The sequence below is a fragment of the Pan paniscus genome, chromosome 7 (genome assembly GCF_029289425.2).
Source record: "Pan paniscus chromosome 7, NHGRI_mPanPan1-v2.0_pri, whole genome shotgun sequence".
In the NCBI taxonomy this organism is placed as follows: Eukaryota; Metazoa; Chordata; class Mammalia; order Primates; family Hominidae; genus Pan; species Pan paniscus.
This window is the reverse complement of record NC_073256.2, coordinates 68257611-68275551: the sequence shown is the minus strand read 5'-3', so window position 1 is coordinate 68275551 and position 17941 is coordinate 68257611. Positions and strand designations below refer to the sequence as shown.

The following is a 17941-nucleotide window of genomic DNA, read 5'->3' as shown; positions in this document are numbered from 1 at the left end:
TAAATAGAAGGTACAAATAAATATATGTAATGAAAAGAGGGACATAACCTTAGTTATAGTTTTAAAAATTACAGAGAACATGATACAAGTTAATCTCACCTGTGAATTATAAATACAAGGAATCCTGAAGACAATTTTAGCTTATCAAATGCCTTGTGGTTTTATGATGATATAGTCATCATGACCCAGTGGAGTATTTTAGGAATGCCAGAGTAATAACTAAACAGTAGAATACCTAACCATACTCACTGATTACTTGAGAAGGTTTATAGAGTCATGTCAGTAGAAGCTGAAATGACAATTGATGTAATGCAGTGCCCATTTATTTAATAATTTAACAAAAAAAATCCTTAGCAAACTAGGAGTAGATGGGAACTTCTTTTTATTTGTAAGTATATGGGAGAGACATAGCAAGCATCGTATTTCATATTGAAACATTTAGAAGTATTTTTCATAAATTCAGGAAGAACACAATGCCAGCTGTCACCATTGCTGTTCAGCAAGACAATAAATAAAATTTGGAAACAACTTTTTCTGTCCTCATTTTCAGACAGTATCCTTTACAAACCACAAAGACCTAAAGACATATTAGAATTAACAGAGTACATCAGAGTGTAGATCATAGATATATCCAAAGAGGAGTAGTTTGCATATTTACCAGCAAAAGCTGACTTTAATATGTATAAAAGATCCCAATAAAAATTTAAAGGAATAACTTACTTGTAATTAATTTAACAAAAATGCGCAAGACTTCGTGAAGAAAACTAATTTTATGAAGAGGCCTGAAAGCTATACGTGGAAAGATAGATGGAAATGGAGTATTATTAAGATATCATTTTTCTCCTCAGATGTATTCAGTGATTTAATCTATTACTCAATTAAAATTCTAACAATATGTTAGGTTAAAAAGTGATGTTTGATGCTAGAATTCATATTGAAAAATGTGTAAAAATAATTGATAGCATTTCTAAATAAAGATCAGAGAGTAGAGATTTGTCCTGCTAGGTGTTAAGATATAGTCTTAAACTACATAGATAGTATTTAATTCAGTACATTATTGGTATAGCCACAGGCAAATAGATTAATAGAGTTAGTAATCTTGAAACAAACCAGTGGATATATATGGAAATCTACATGTAGCATTTTAAATCAGTTTGGTAAAGGATGGACTCCTCAGAATGGGACATTAGAGGCCTTGTTGATCTATTGGTGAGAGGTGAGCCATATTTTACATTGTATATATAAACGAAATGATAGATGTAGTAAAGACTAAATTTTTTTTTGAACTTACAGAGTTTCTTAAAGAAAATAAAAGACTACTCTGAAATCAGAGTAGGAGAGCACTTGGAAAACAATAATCAATATTACATTGAAATTTAAAGCTTGAGTACAACAGAAAACAAACAGCAGAAGTCTGGTGGTTAATATTTTTAATAAGTAAAAGATAAAAACCAAACTTTTAAATAATGCCAGTTTTTTATAATCTCTTTTAAAAAATAGGAGAGAACTCTTCCCAACTTATCCTCTGAGGCCAGTATTATATACTAATATCAAATCAGACAAATATATCAAAAGAAGAAAATACATCTTCTATAACTGTTGACACAAATATTATCGGCAAAATACTAATAGATCCAGTCTGGCAGAATACAAAAGGAATTCCAATTGGCTTTATTTCAGAAATGCAAGGTTGGTTTAACATCTAAAAGTCAATTTATGTCATACACTATATCAGTAGAATGAAAGGACAGAAAAACACATGATTATCTCAATAGATGAAGAAAAAGCATTTGACAAAACCCAACAGCCTTTCATCATAAAAACACCCAACAAACTAGGAATTGACTTCCTCAACCTATTGAAAGGCATCTGTGAGAACCCACAATTAACATCGTACTCAATGGTGTAAGACTGAATGCTTTTCCCCTAAAATCAAGATGAAGATGGCCTGCTCTTGCCACTGCTGCTCAACATTGTACTTGGAAGTTCTATCACGGGCACTTAGGCAAGAAAAAGAAATTAAAGGCATTGGCCAGGCGCAGTGGCTCATGCCTGTAATCCCAGCACTTTGGGAGGCCAAAGTAGGCAGATCACCTGAGGTCAGGAGTTCAAGATCAGCCTGGCCAACATGGTGAAACCCAGTCTCTACTAAAAATAGAAAAATTAGCTGGGCATGGTGGTGGGCACCTGTAATTCCAGCTACATGGGAGGCTGAGACAGGAGAATTGATTGAACCTGGGAGGCAGAGGTTGCAGATTGCGACCCTGCCCTCCATCCTGGGTGACAGAACAAGACTCTGTCTCAAAAAATAAATAAATAAATAAATAAATAAATAAATAAATAAATAAATGCATCTAGATTGGTAAGGAAGAAAAAACACTATTTGCATACATAGCCTGATCTTTTACTGAGAAAATCCTAAGGTCTCCTCTAAAAAAATACTGTAATTAACAAACTAGTTCAGTAATGTTGGAGGATACAGGTTCAGTGTGCAAAAATCAATTGGAGCTGGCTGTGGTGGTGCACAGCTGTAGTCCCAGCTACTCAGGAGGCTGAGGCAGCAGGATCCCTTGAGCCTAGGGGTTTGTGAACAGGGATGACATAACAAGACCCTGTCTCTTAAAAAATTGTCTTTCTTTCTACTAGCAATGAATCATCCAAAAATGAGATTTAAAAGACAGTTTCTTTTCTGATGGCATCAAAAAGGTAAAAATACTTAGGAATAGATTTAACGAAAGAAGTTCAATACTTGTACAAATTACAAAACATGGAAGAAAGTTAAGACAGAAGGGCATCCTGTGTTTAACTGACTGGAAGACTTAATCGCCTTAAGATGGTAGCCCTCCCCAAATTGGTCTGCCAGTTCAACACAATTCTTATCATAATCTGAACTGTGTTATGTTGCAGAAAAGGGCAGGCTGATCCTAAAATTCATATGGAATTGCAAGAGTCCCAAAATAGCCAAAGCAATCTTGAAAAATAACAAAGTCTCACACTGTTTGACTAATCTTAAAATTTGTAAGCGAGGGTAATAAGACACTGTAGTGCTAGCCTGACTGTATCAATGGAATAGAATTGAGAGTCCAAAATTAGCCCTTGTATTCATGGTCGGTTGAACCCTTGCATTTTGGTTAAAGGTGCTGAGACGGTTCCATGAAGGAAATAGCTTTTTCAGCAAATGGTGCAGGGATAGCATAGCTGGATATTCTGATGCAAAAGGATGAAGTTGGACCCTTTCCTCACCATATGCGCAGGTTGACTTAAATAGATCATAGACTTAAGTGTAAAAGCTAAAATTATAAAACTCTTACAGAAGTCAATCTTTATGACCTTATATTAGGCAAAGCGTCTTCCTAAAGAAGTAGCATGTTGAAGAAGACAGAATACCTGCCTTGCATCAAGTTACTTGAAATATAATTTGGGGATTATACCTGTAGATGAATTTTAAAACCTAAATAATAATTGTTTTTCTCTTTTCTAATTTTATAGCATTTTTAAAATTTTTCTAATTTGTTTTTGGATGTTTTAGTGTATTGGGCAAATTCACACCTGGCATAGTAACTAGTGAGTATATAGCATCCACTAAGTAAATCTACTGAAGTCTTTAGCCACTCAAGAACTACGACTTTATCATGGATTCACTCACAAGTATTAAGAAGAGTGGTTCTTAATGCCTGGGAAAAATAAGAAATTTAAAGACAACTCTAGATAAATGCATACGCAAAGTTTTACTTATTATTTCAAAAGGTTTATAGATCTAGGTCTGCTACAGAGAATATACAACATTGAAATTACATGCTAACTGAAATAAGCTACTTTTGAAAATTTATGAAAACCCTTAAATTGTTAAAGTGATCTGTATTAATATTTTAATTTCTAAAATCTTGAAGAATGTAAAGTTTAGAATTTCAAACTGAAACTCAATTATTCTCACTTTTAGAGAAAATATTCATATGTTGTCTGAAGAAAAACAGCGGATAATGCTGTTAGAACGAGTAAGTAAATTATCTTCTTGAAGTACCATGTTTAATATGTTCACTTTTGGATACAGTTAAACTTCATTCTGGAAACATACAATAGACTATTTGTGTTTATAAATTAAGCCTTTTTATGATTAACTTATTTTTGTGGTCACTGTTTTGGGAAGTCTTGTCATTTTATGATCTTACTAGCTAAACAGTTGACAGTATTTCAACCCTCCCATTTGTTGTAATTTCCCAATGAATGAAGTCTGTATGAGAGGAAAAAGTTGGTAGTTTTTATTAAATCAGTGTGTAAAGTAATAGTTTTACCTAATAGTTGAGAATTCAGCAAAATAACATGAATGGCAATTTTAAACATCTATTTCAAAAACAAAGTATTAAATACTTTTTAGAAATTGGCAAAAACAAAAATAAGTAATGAAGGGAGTTATGTTTTAAATAAAAAATTGAAATGGACAAGAAAAAACTGATAATAAAGGGTTTCCTTTATTAAGGGTACTATAAGATCAAATTGGTACACATTTGGCAGATCATTGTTCATAGATTACTTTTCATTCTTTAGGCCTATAAGATTTTCAACAATGCCTTTTTTTCTTTACAAGTGTAATTGTCTGATAAAAATCCAAATTCAGAATTGTACAACTTCATTTGAATATAGCATGTTTTCTATTATGAAAGGGTTATGTGATTTCCTACCTCAGCATAACCTGAGATGTATGTTACAGATGCCAGATGTATTCTCTTAGGCACGACTTAGTTAACAAAGTCTCTGGGGATAGATCTCAGATTTTTACTACATATTTATATATTCCACAGGTGTTTCTAACGCGTATTAATGTTTGACAGTCCTTGGTAAATGTATCTAAAATTGCTCTGGTTCTCATTTAAGCTAGTAGATAATGAAAACATTTGGAAAGGATTCATAGAAAATAATATCCCCATCAACTTTTCATACCCGAACCAAACATTTTTGTCTGATGAAAACTTTGACAATCACTGTTTAGATTTATTTGAGTAGGTACAAGGATAAACCACAGGTCTCTTTTTTCCACCTGCAGACATTGCAATTGAAAGAAGAAGAAAATAAACGGTTAAATCAAAGACTGGTAAGATTTTTCTTCTTGGTAAATTGGTCTTAACATTTTTAAATGATTTGCATTATATTTCATTATGAAGATATTCCATCAGAGGATGTATGCTTTGATTGACTTATCTATAGTAGGTTTGTTGGTCCGTGTTGGTCATTGAATCCTATTGATTTTCAGAATGCTGAAGTCAGGCCAGAGTTATCTCCTGACTGTAGAGTCAGACTTTTTCCTTAGCGTGAAATTAAATAATGTCTTGGCGAATTTACGGCTGTAGGTCTGACCAGTTGAAGCACCTAAGATTCTTAAAATCATCAAAATCAGTTTTGAGTTATGTTTCATAAGTCTTTTGAAGATTAATATATTTACTCACAAGTGTGCGTAATTTTAATACATTATATCTTTTCATGATTTTTTTTTTTTTTAAAGACAGTCTTGCTCTGTAGCTTAGGCTGGAGTGGTGTGATCTCGACTCACTGCAACCTCTACCTCCCGGGTTCAAGTGATTCTTGTGCATTAGCCTCCCGAGTAGCTGGGATTACAAGTGTGCTGTGCCATCACACCCGGCTAATTTTTGCATAATTAATAGAGACAGGATTTCTCCATTTTGGACAGGCTGGTCTCAAACCCCTGGCCTCAGGTGATCTGCGCACCTTGGACTCCCAAAGTGCTGGGAGTTACAGGTGTGAAACATTGCACCCAGCCCTTTTCATGAATCTTATTTTTAAGTGAAAGTGCCTGAAAGGCAAGAGATCCCATGTGGTACTGTAAATTGCCCTGGTTTTTATTGATTTGTTTTGTTTCGTTTTTAATAAAAAAAAAAAAAAATCGAGACAAGGTCTCTCTCTGTCGCCCAGGCTGAAGTGTGGTGTTGCGATCTTGGCTCACTGCAGCCTCAACCTCTTTGGCTCAAGCAATCCTCCTGTCTCAGCTCAGCAAGTAGCTGGGAGTACAAGCGAGTGCCGCTGCACCCAGCTAATTTTTGTTTTGTTTTGGTTTTAGGTTTTGTTTTTTTGTTTTTGTAGAGATGGGGTTTCACCATCTTGTCCAGGCTGGTCTCGAACTGCTGAGCTTAAGCGATCCGCCTGCCACAGCCTCCCCAAGTGCTGGGATTCCAGGCAAATTGGAATTGCCTGGAATTTTGCTGCACCCAACCAAGCTGCCTTGGCTTTAACCTGTGAATTTAACCAATTATTTGAACAGCCCATTTTACAGCCAATTATATGTTTTAATAAAGCAATAACTTTATTTTTTCAAGTTCTATTAATTACAGTTTACAAGGTAGTAGGAACAGTTTAAGGCTTCTGTTCAGTGGTTTTGAAAAGTTTTGAAATACTTTTTAGAATTTAGTTTGTTTAAAAAATAAAAATATCTTGTAGTGAGACATCTCCTTTCTTCTTTATACCTTAACTTGAACAGCAAAAATCACATATTTTGTAGTGATTATACTGTGAATCATTAATTTTATCACAAAGACTTAGAAGAATGGTCTATCTCAGACATGACTCAATATGTGTTTTATGTAGTATGCTTTATTTATCCTCAATAGAATATAAGCTCTGTTTGGCAACGATTTTAATCAGTTTTGGTCACCGCTACATTCTTAGCATCTAGAATGGTAACTGGTATACTATAGATGCTTGGCATATGTTTGTAAATTAATTGTGAACCCAAAAGTATCTGAGACAGGTCTCAATCAATTTAGAAAGTTTATTTTGCCAAGGTTAAGGACGAGCTCATGACACAGCCTCGGGAGGTCCTGACATGTGCCCAAGGTGGTCAGGACACAGCTTGGTTTTATACATATTAGGGAAACATGAGATATCAACCAGTATGTGTAAGATGTTCTGTCTGGAAAGGTGGGACAACTCAAAGCTGGGAAGAGGGCTTCCAGGTCATAGGTAGATAAGAGACAAATGGTTGCATTATTTTGAAACTGTGATTAGCCTTTCACTGAATACACAATTTACATGTCAGAGGATGGTAGAGGAATTGTAACTTATGCTTCAGTCTGACTTAGTGAAGCAGTGGGTCCGAGAAAGCAATCATATACGCATTTGTCTCACGTGAGCAGCGGAACAGAGGGATGACTTTAAGTTCTGTCTGTTTTTTGTCCACAAGGAATTTTCTTGTGGGCAAATTGTGAGGTCTTTGTAGCTATCTTATTTTAGGAATAAAATGGGAGGCAGGTTTGCTTGATGTAGTTCCCAGCTTGACCTCCCTTTTCCTTAGTGATTTTTGGTTCCCAAGATTTATTTTCTTTTCACAGAATAAATTGTCTTTCAGACCCAGAGAGCATCACAGTCACATTCAGAAAGGTGTCCAAATGTAAATCACACTTTCACATAGACTTACAGCTATATTAACAAATTTTTTCTTCCATTGTCTTCATTTGTAATATATAAAAAACTTAAGCTTTTAAAAAACTAAAGTTGAATTATGGTCTTAAAAATGATGGTCAATCTTATCTTCACTGGCAGGATATAGACCATTTGTCTGGATAATTTTAGTAAGTTGCTATACAGTTTTAGGCCTTCCTAGTTATTATTTGTTGTGTTATTTCTCTTTTTAAAACCCTGCATTGTACCAGATAGTGTTCAGAGGGAAGTGGAGGAAATTCAGAGCATCAAAATTTGACTTAATAAACAAAATATCCTTATCTGTCCTTGGTTTGTGCAACCATGCATTGGGCTCACTTTGCTTGGGAAAAATAGGTGTTTTTATCACCCTTTCAAGCTTCAAAGACCTTGGTTTCCATGCTTCAGGTCTTATGAGATGGTGTGGATAAATGGATTGAAGCTTGTTTGAAGAGGAGAACAGTCCCGGCTAAGCTATGGCTATAGCTTATCAGCTAGCAAGTACCATTTGATTGTGCCCATCATCAGTAGAGGAAGTGGGTGGTTATCACAAAATTCATTGTTTCGTGATTGTTCACAAATTTTTTTAAACTGAGACATCTCAGAAGTTTCATTGAAGATGAGAAAAGAGGTTTGTTCTCAGCCTTCAGAACTTTATGCTCCCACCCCAGTTTAACCAGAGTAGTAGTGTTTGCTAGGCAAGGTGTCAGAGCGCTGGCATTGCAAAGTGGTTGACTCTGGTTTGGTAAGAAGAATTTACTGACAACAGTATAGGTTTGAAAAAGGAAAGTTTTATTAGAGCGAATGATGCTGAAGAGTGTAGCGGGGTGCCTCAGCAAGAGAGGACTGAGCACGCTGTGGTGAATTTTCCCGACGAGCATATATGGACCTTAAGGCAGGATCTTAAAGGTAGTTTGGACCAATGTTGGCCGTGTAGGTCATGATAAATGATTACATTTGTAGACATTTTTGTGTCTTGATGTCAGCAAGGGTTGCTCAGTGAGTTTTGGCATGCATACATTCCGGAGATGTATAGAAATTCTAGTTACTTAGAACATTTTTGAAAGAGACCTGTAACCACATGCTAGGAAAGTTTAATTACTTCTAAATTCCTCAGCGTTCTGCCTCCAGATGGCCTGTTTGATGGTCACCAGGTGTCTTTGCTTGCTGCATTATACTTCTAACCTCTGCCTTCCAGGCTCAAGTGATCTTCCCACCTCAGACTTCCGAGTAGCTGGGACCATAGGCGCTTGCCATTATGCCCAGCTAATTTTTTGTATTTTTGGTAGAGATGGGGTTTCACCATTTTGCCCAGGCTGGAGATTTTAAATCTTTTTGGGTTTTTTGTTGTTGTTGTTCGTTGGGACAACTAAGTTCCTCTTCAAAGACTCAACTTCCTGGTCATAAGTTGTAAGATTGTAAATCAACCCCATCCCCTTCTCCCCTCTGCCTTCTCCTTTTCTCACAAATTGCACATTTACCCTATTTGGAAAAAGTTTAGGTCTAAGCCAACCGGGATCAGCTTAGATTGTGTGGTCCAACCCCAGCCAATAGGGGAAGGACACAGAAACAGAAACTGCATTAGAGATAAAACCCCTTCCTTCCTTTGTTTGGTGTTCTCTTGCAATTGTGACGGCTGTGAGCAGCAGCCTTCTGCAGAAGTAAAGTTGCCTTGCCAAGAAATTTTCTAAGTGTGGGTTTCTTTTGGCTACACTGAGCACTTGTTTCCAACATTGTTGTTTTTCCAAAATGAAAGATTTTGAATCTAATGCATTAGAATTTTCAAAGTCTTCTTGAAAAATTTGTCCTTTTCTCTGTGTTTTATTTTTAAGATTAAATATGTAATATAAATAAAATGTGATTCAAAAATCAGTTTTTAATCTAACCAAATTTACTAATGGTTGAAATAAAGGAATTATTAATGAACATAGGAACTATATTAGTTTGGGCTCTTTAAAGCTGGACACAGGCTTGAATGTGTATAACAGTGGGTGAAATTTTTGCAGTAAGAATGCATGTGGTACTCAAATTGTGTAAGTTCATAAACTTTTTTTTTTTTTTTAGATGTCTCAGAGCATGTCTTCAGTATCTTCAAGGCATTCTGAAAAGATAGCTATTAGAGAGTAAGTATTTTAGTTTTGTGAGTATTTTTCTGTGAAAAACATTCACTGAATTGTTAATGAAAATGTATTTCAGTGACAGTAATTCAGGTCCAGGTTCATTGAGCTGAGTGTTTTGCACTCAGTAGTAGTAAAAGTTTTTTATTGGAAAGCAGGATTTTTCCAAATTGCTATTCTGGAAACATTTAGATTGCCAAAACTTTCCTGTTATAGCATTATGATTAACATAAATATCCTTGAAGCCTTTTCCTCCAGTTAACTTTTCAGCATGTGCTACCTCTTTTAAATCCCATTTATCTCCTTAGTCTTGTTAATCTATATTGGAGAGTTTTGATTTGTTTTTAAGTTGCAGTGTTTCCTCATTTTTAGTTTTTAGATTTCATTTTATTAATATTCTACAAATTCATAATAAACAAATTGTCAATGAAAAAGTCAAACTCTGTAAAATATTTGAAGAGAGTTATTCTGAGCCAAATATGAGTGACCATGGCCTGTGACACAGCCCTCAGGAGCCCCTGAGAACATGTGCCCAAGGTGGTTGGATGACGGTGAGGGGGAAACTTGGTTTCATACATTTTAGGGAGACATGAGACATTGAAGATACAAGTTGGTTTGGTCCAGAAAGGTGGGACAAATGAAAGCTGGGAGGGTAGCTTCCAAAGTATAGGTAGATTTTTAAAGTTTTCTGATTGGCAGTTGGTTGAAAGAGTTGTCAGTAGAAAGGAATGTCTAGGTTAAGATAAGAGGTTGTGGAGACCAAAGTTTTGTCATGCAGATGAAGCCTCCAGGTAGCAGGCTTGACAGATAATAGTTTGTAAATGTTTCTTATCAGGCTTAACCTCTGCGTTAGTGTTAAATTCTTGTTGACTTTTCCTGAATTCTAAGAGGGAAGAGGACATGATGAGGCAAGTCCAACCCCTGCCTTTTGTCATGGCCTGAACCGGTCTTTCAGGTTAAATTTATAGGGCACTGGCCTAGAGGAGGAAGTTCATTCAGATGGTTGGTTGGGGGGGCTTCAAATTTTATTTTTGGTTTACAGAATTTATCAATTGAATGGTTTAATAATTTTCCTGCACTGTATTACCCCATAGTTAAAATTTTTCTTTAGCTTTGGTTATTTAAATGGAGCTCTGGAATAATAAAAGCATTGTTAGCAACTTATGAATAGTGTTCAGCCTTTTATCCTGACAGGAAGGTTGTGAAAGTTAAGACCCTTTATTTAACTTCTTGTATTTTATTTCTAAATTTCTAAATTTGTTGACCACATTTTTGGTTGTCAGATATCTGTGATTCTGACTTTTCATGTCTCATTAAAATTTCATCTTCTCTCAGTGATTTGAAAGGGCTTAGTGGTATCTGTCTTTACCAGCTGTATGTCATGTCAATGGGCCGTTCATTAATGTTCTTTCAGAGACTAGAGAGAGAGGAGCTCCAAAAATACTGCCTCATAGAGGCCCCATTTCCCATCTCCCCATTTTAAGTTATTAGCTTTTGGCATTTAGCCAAAACAGTCCCTGCCACATGGTTGTTAGGTAATCACTAAGTATTTGTAGGGTAACTTAATAAATAAAAGACATTAAAAGTTTCCCCAGCTGATTTTGATGAATTATTAGGTATAGGATCTACCAATTTAAATGATCTTGACAACTGAAAAATATGAGATTGATTTTCAAGGCCTTTTGATGTTTTGAACAACAGTTCTGAAAAAGGCTGTAAAGAGACAAACACCACTTAAGCATGTAATTGGTTGTACCCACTTCTCTCTTTCCCTGTCTTCTTTCGGGCTTATACCCCAAAATAGTAATATCTGTTGACTTGTTTAGACCTAATTAAGCACCTGACTTCTGGACCTAGCTCAGTTGCTTTTTCTTGTAAATTGAAGAGCACTACGCTTGGAGACAAGATCTAATTTTTCTTTGACACTGTGACTGTATATGAGATGTCTCTCTGAATTTTTGGTGTGAAATGAAAGATTAGGAGAAAAAAATCTTGCTATGACTGGATAAACTGTAATGGGTGCTTTTTCTGCTTTTCATCCAGTTCCTTAACGTTAGATAATGGAAACTTTATTAAAGAAATTTTTGGTTTTTGACAGACCCTGACATCATCCTTTGAATATCTGTGCATGAACAGCAGTCCTATTAGGACCTGGGCAGAATGCAAAAAGAGTATCATGTAAATGTGAAATTTAATATTGCATTAATATCTTAATATGTAGTTGAGCATTAAGTATATATGCTAAGTTTTCAGACTAGGGGGATTGAAAGTAACTCTAAGTCAATAAAATTGCATTTCTTTATTCAGTTTTCAGGTGGGAGATTTGGTACTCATCATCCTAGACGAACGCCATGACAATTATGTGTTATTTACTGTTAGTCCTACTTTATATTTTCTACATTCAGAGTCTCTACCTGCCCTGGATCTCAAACCAGGTGAGGGTGGTAAGTGTCATTCCATGACTAAAATATAAACCTGGAATGGAGGAAATTATATAAGTAAAGATTTTTTTTCCCTGTTTAATTACATAAGAATTAAGTCACTAAGAGGGAACCCTGTGTAATCTGCTTTTTTATAAAATCTGTATTATCTAGATTATTTTCATGGATTCCATTTACAATTCAGAATTAAGGAGTGTAGCTTATACAAGGGACCAGTTGATCAGAATGTGCAGTGATTCGGACATCTCATAACCCTAGCAGTTGGATAATTATATTGTCAAAATTCTCATGTACAGACTATTCAAAATTAATGTATGCTTATTTGTTTATATAAAAGCATTATTTTTTGGCAAAAAAAACTTTCTTAAATTATAAAATGTCTAGTCTATCCTATATCATCCTATGTTCCTACCTTGTTTACCATTATACTGTTCTATACACTTATTTTTTTAAAAAGGAAATAAGCTTTGTTAAAATATACTAAGTAACAATGTCTATTATCTATTTGATTTTTAAAATACTAAAAAAGAACAGAATAGATATCCTGGTGTACTTAGCCTAAGTAGAATTATTTTTAACACTAAAACGAAGTAAGTCCATTTAGATTGATGTTCCTAATCTAATTGGACTGACTCGCAACAAAGTCAAGTATCTATCTATATATTTATAGATAGATATTTTTTTTCGAAACGGAGTCTTGCTCTGTCGCCTAGGCTGGAGTGCGGTGGCATGATCTCAGCTCACTGCAACCTCTGCCTTCCAGGTTCAAGCAATCCTCCTGCCTCAGCTTCCCGAGTAGCTGGAATTACAGGCGTGTGCCACCACGCCCAGCTAATTTTTGTATTTTTAGTAGAGGCGGGTTTTTACCTGTTGGCTAGGCTGGTCTCAAAACTCCTGACCTTGTGATCTGCCTGCCTCAGGCTCCCAAAGTGCTGGGATTACAGGCTTGAGCCACCGTACCCGGCCTTTTTTTTCTTTAAGACAAGTTTCTGCTCTGTTACCCAGGCTGGAGTGCGGTGGCATGATCATTGGTCACTGTAGCCTTGAACTCCTGGGCCCAAGCAATCCTCCTGCCTCAGCCTCCTGAGTAGCTGGGACTAGGTACTATAGATTTGCACCACCACTATGCCCATTTTTTGTTTTGTTTTGTAGAGGCAGGGTCTCGCTTTGTTGACCAGGCTGGCAAATTCCTAGTCTTGAACTAGGCCACTTTCCCATGACAACTCCATCATGGCTATTTGTGGTTGGCTGTTTAGAGTATCCATGAAACAGTAATCATGTAACCATGAAAAATGAGAAGATAGCTTATAACTTACTATTTTTACTTAGTACTTTTTACCTTGAAAATAATGAACCTGATATTTCTTTTGTCTTTTATGGGGTTTTTTGTTTTTCAGTTCTTTAAACCTTTTATTTGAATATGATTTTTAAACTTAGAAAACGTCGCAAAGATTAATATAGTACAAAGAAAACCTATATTTCTTTACCCAGATTCATCTGTTAACCTTTTACCCCACTTGCAATATCTTTTTATGTGTATGTATCTAAGATATAAATATACACAAATGTGTGCACACTTTTTTCCCCCAGAACCGTATGATGATAAGTTACATCTTAGCCCATTACCTTTCAACATTTCCATGTTCATTTTGAAGACTTCAGTGTTTAAATCTGGGAAACATTAAAAAACTTTTTAAAAAATGCACACTGCCATTTTAAAGGCTTTCACAAGTACTGCAGAAAAGAATTTATTTATTTAGCAGTCTTACTTAACCATTAATGAACCCCCCTTCCTTTTTTCCTTTGAGGAATGCCAGTTGGGATCATGCTACCCCTGTGTTGTTGCCTTGGGAGAGTGCAGATTACCAGAGTGTTTTTATGCCTTTTGTTAGTGGGGCTCATTACTCTTCTGGCATCATACAAGCATTTATTTTTAGATGATTCTTTTTGGATGTTAGTAATTGGCTGTGAAGTGCTAGTTTGCTCTTCAGAGAATTCACCACATCCTATTGTCCAGGGGCTTTTCTGTTTCTGTCGTGTGATCGTATTCTTCAGGTTCATTTCTGATTATTTATTTGGGATATCTTTCGTGTATATCTTCCCAAATTATTTGTATGGAATAAAAATCCGTATGCCTTCTTTCAAAGGCTTTAGCCTAAACACAATACAGACAGTTCCCAACTTATGGTAGTTCTACTTAAAACTTTTTGACTTTACCATGGTGTGAAAGTGATACACATTCATAGAAACCCTACTTTCGGTATCCACACAACCATTCTGTTTTTCACTTGTAGTATTCAATAAATTACATGAGACATTCAACACTTTAAAATATGCTTTTTGTTAGATGATTTTGCCCAACTGAAGGCTAATGTAAATGTTCTGAGACTAGGCTAAGCTATGGTGTATGGTAGATTAGAAGTATTAAATGCATTTTCAACTTAGATATTTTCAATATAGGATGGGTTTAGTCTGGACATAACCTTATCATAAGTTGAAAGGCATCTGTAGTTTATTGCCTGAATACTTTTGAAGTCAACTTTAATAAGACAGCTTCTTTTCTGATGAATTTAAAAAAGAGAATGGGTACCACTTGGCTTGTCACATTTTGGCTTTATGAGGACTAGGATTATCCTGTCTTCTCTCACATTTTTCAGCTTTCCTTCATTCACACAAGTACTGCCCTTCTAGAATTTTTTGGTTCTTAGCCCTTATTAATTTATTGAGTACCAACTGTATACACACTGCTGTGCCAAGCACTGTGGCATACAGATGTGAGAACTGTTCACTTGCTGCCTTTGAGAACTTGTATTAAAAATACTGCCCATCAAAAATGAATGTTTTGCTTTGAACCTATACATTTTGTTTGCTTAAAGAAATGGGAAAGGTCATCTTTATTAGTTCTTTCAATAGACGGCACTACTGAGTTAGCCTAGAATTCCTACATATTTGTTCATGATTTGTATTTAGATTATTAGTGTTTCCTGAACTGTTATTTCTGTGATTTGACATATCATGTATATTTAATGAGTAACAAGAGCTACGCACACATTACTGGTTGAAAAGTAACATGAATTTAGTTTTGTAAATTGTTAAGCATTTCAGTGATTTCGGTAGTTTTTAAAGTCTTACATATTCTTCCACTCATGAGAGCTTTTTTAGTCTGTTTTAATTCTGGCAGTTATGTTTCCATGAATAATTATAATCATACTTTCAAAAAGAGATTAACTATTTAATTTCATTAGCTTCAGGTGCATCTAGAAGACCCTGGGTACTTGGAAAAGTAATGGAAAAAGAATACTGTCAAGCCAAAAAGGTAAAAACGACATCATGTGATACTAAGCCTGGGAACTGTAAAGAAGATTTTAATACTGCTTTATATAGAAATCATTACCACTGCTGTTCTTGGCCTTTATGCTCATTTCAGTTAGAGCTTGAATTTAATGAGAGTGAGTTTGAACTGGCAATTTATAAGTATTCATGCTGCCCTTAGATAGTAGAGATAGATTAACTACAAGCTATCAACATATAATGGAAAACTACGAAGTCTGTGTTCTATGACTGTTAGGTTACTAGTGTAACTAATTTGCAAGAAAAAAAATCCCTGCATAACTAGAGACAAAAAGGGAATTTTATTTATAAATACAGTTGATCTTTTATTATTTTCATACTCTGCCCCCATTGAAGAAAGGTAGTGTAAAGTATTTGGTGGCTTAACAGATGGACTGATTGTATAACAATATCAGTGCTCTAGAGTCAGTGAAGTCTTCTGAGCATTCTTCCTGACTCACTATAATTTGGGGCCTCAATGTACAAAATACGAATAGAACTTGAACCATATAGTATTGAGGTTTCTTTGATACTTAAAACAATGATGTATGGCCCACTTTGTATTATATTCTTTAGCAGTGGCTACCAACTTTGTCTTTCCTATTCACTCAATATATTCCCTGTTCGTGAGGGGTAGATCTTACATAGTTTGATAAAGACCCCCACATCCCTCCAACCCCTCAATACTCAGCAATGAGTAATATGATAGGAGGGTATTTGTGTGATGTGGTTTATTTATTTATTTTTTTTGTTTCTTTTTGTTTTTTTGGGGGGTGTGTGTGTGTGTGTGTGAGAGATGTGGTTTAATCACTCTAGTGATTCCATTTTTTCTTTCCCTCTTAGGCACAAAACAGATTTAAAGTTCCTTTGGGGACAAAGTTTTACAGAGTGAAAGCCGTATCATGGAATAAGAAAGTATAACTTATGGACAAAATTAATACATTCTATGACATTTTTTTCTGATTTGTCCTGCAGTGCTCATTCATCACTCCAAAAACAGCAGGCCATCTTTTTATGCAAAAGTCAGCGTGACAATATACTTCATTGGTGTACATCGTTTACTTTTTAACTGGCTTCATTTTAGGAATAATAAATTCATCAGAATCCTTGGCTGAATTAAAATGGTTTTTGTTTTTTGTTTTTTGTTTTTTTTACCCAGACAACTCTACAAATGCGGACCAAACTACTTCATTTTCTCAAAGGGCATACCTTGTGCATTGTGGCTTATGATGAGCCATATTAATTGCCTGTTAAATATACACTAGCTTGAACTTAGATGTTAAATGTTATTATTACCAGCATTTGTCCTTTTGTGAAATCAGTATCAAAATACTTGCACTCTTTAACACATTCTTTATAAAATGTATAAATTATTCAAAACTATTTAAAATAAAGAGGAGTGTTATTGCATGCTGATAATCATTTTGAGTTTGCCTCAGTAGATACTAAAGCAAATTGTTTCAGTTTTTTTAAATGCCCTTTGATGTTTCAAAAAAAAAAAGGAACTGTAATTTGATTGACTGATTTTAAGATCAGCCATAAGTAATCAGCCATCTTCAAAAGCACTTTCAGTGGATTGGTCATCTGGGTTCTAAAGGGAAGAGTCTGTGCTACTAACCATTTCAAATGCAGACTCAAACCTTCCCAACATCTTTATGACTCTAGAATAATCATATTGATGAAATCGTAATTCATGGTTGAGTTTCAGAACAAAAGATATTCATTGCACATTAACCATTTAGAGGTCATTTAAATAACAAAATATTGTATTGTAAAAGAACTGTACAATTTTAAAACAATAAAGATTTGAACCTGTAAATGTGTGTGCCTTTTAAAGAAGGATACATTTTTAATATATTTGAGTGATTGCTGGGAAGTGTGAAAATATTGTTATGTATCATATCAAAGAGAAACATGTTTATTACAAAAATGTTCTTTAACTATATACTATGTAACAGGGTAAACAGTGTTATGTAGAATAGAATTGTGTAAACTAGATCTTTAGAGAAGTTGCCATTGAGCAAAGTTATTTAAATGAGTTAGTTGAGTTGGATGAGAATTGTTTGAGGTTTGTTGCTAGAGAACAATAATAAAATAATTCTTTTTCAGAAAATATTTAATTTCTTCATAAAAATAAGTTAAATATTTTTTTAAATATGTATATCTAATAGTACAAAATGGAATAAACATCATAGTGTATAGAAAACTGAATTTGACAAGTTAATGAATAAATGAACAAATGATTTCACATGTTTCTATTTAATCTTTCCATGACATGTTTATGCAAAGACTGTTAAAGCAATAACTTTATATAGAGGGTGATTTTGTTAAGCAGATCTGGTTAGGTGTAAATAAATCTGCCAGGTAGGTAGGCCATTTTGACTTAATTGGTACCCTTCAAATTTCATGTGTGGTCATTGTGCTGTGGAATTTTTGTGACACATGATATCAAATCAAATCATTATCTTAATATTGCTGAATATTATTGAAGATTGTTGCCTATAGTTTCCTTATATGCTGTTTTGTGTCTGTCTTGTCATTGTTCACATATATGTTTATAAAGCACAAAAAATGAAATACTTTTCTTAGTTAAAAAGTTGAAGAGAAATGAAACTTGGGAATCTAAAC

At 34.8% G+C, this 17941-nt stretch overlaps 1 protein-coding gene across 7 annotated transcripts in view; it reads left to right on the top strand.

Annotated features, from left to right (window-relative positions):
* RB1CC1 (RB1 inducible coiled-coil 1) overlaps window positions 1–17132 on the top strand; it is a 94365-nt gene extending 77233 nt beyond the window's left edge. For 4 of the 7 annotated variants that reach the window (XM_034966081.3, XM_003823255.5, XM_055116550.2 and 1 more), the window contains 6 exons: window positions 3941–3995; window positions 5042–5089; window positions 9490–9548; window positions 11850–11986; window positions 15229–15299; window positions 16157–17132. In XM_034966081.3, coding sequence (XP_034821972.2) covers window positions 3941–3995; window positions 5042–5089; window positions 9490–9548; window positions 11850–11986; window positions 15229–15299; window positions 16157–16234 — 448 coding nt within the window. In that variant the 3' untranslated portion in view covers window positions 16235–17132. The remainder of the gene's footprint in view (window positions 1–3940; window positions 3996–5041; window positions 5090–9489; window positions 9549–11849; window positions 11987–15228; window positions 15300–16156) is intronic. The other 3 variants (XM_055116551.2, XM_008976854.5, XM_055116549.2) reach the window with 1 other exon arrangement.
* The last annotated feature ends 809 nt before the right edge of the window (window positions 17133–17941 follow it).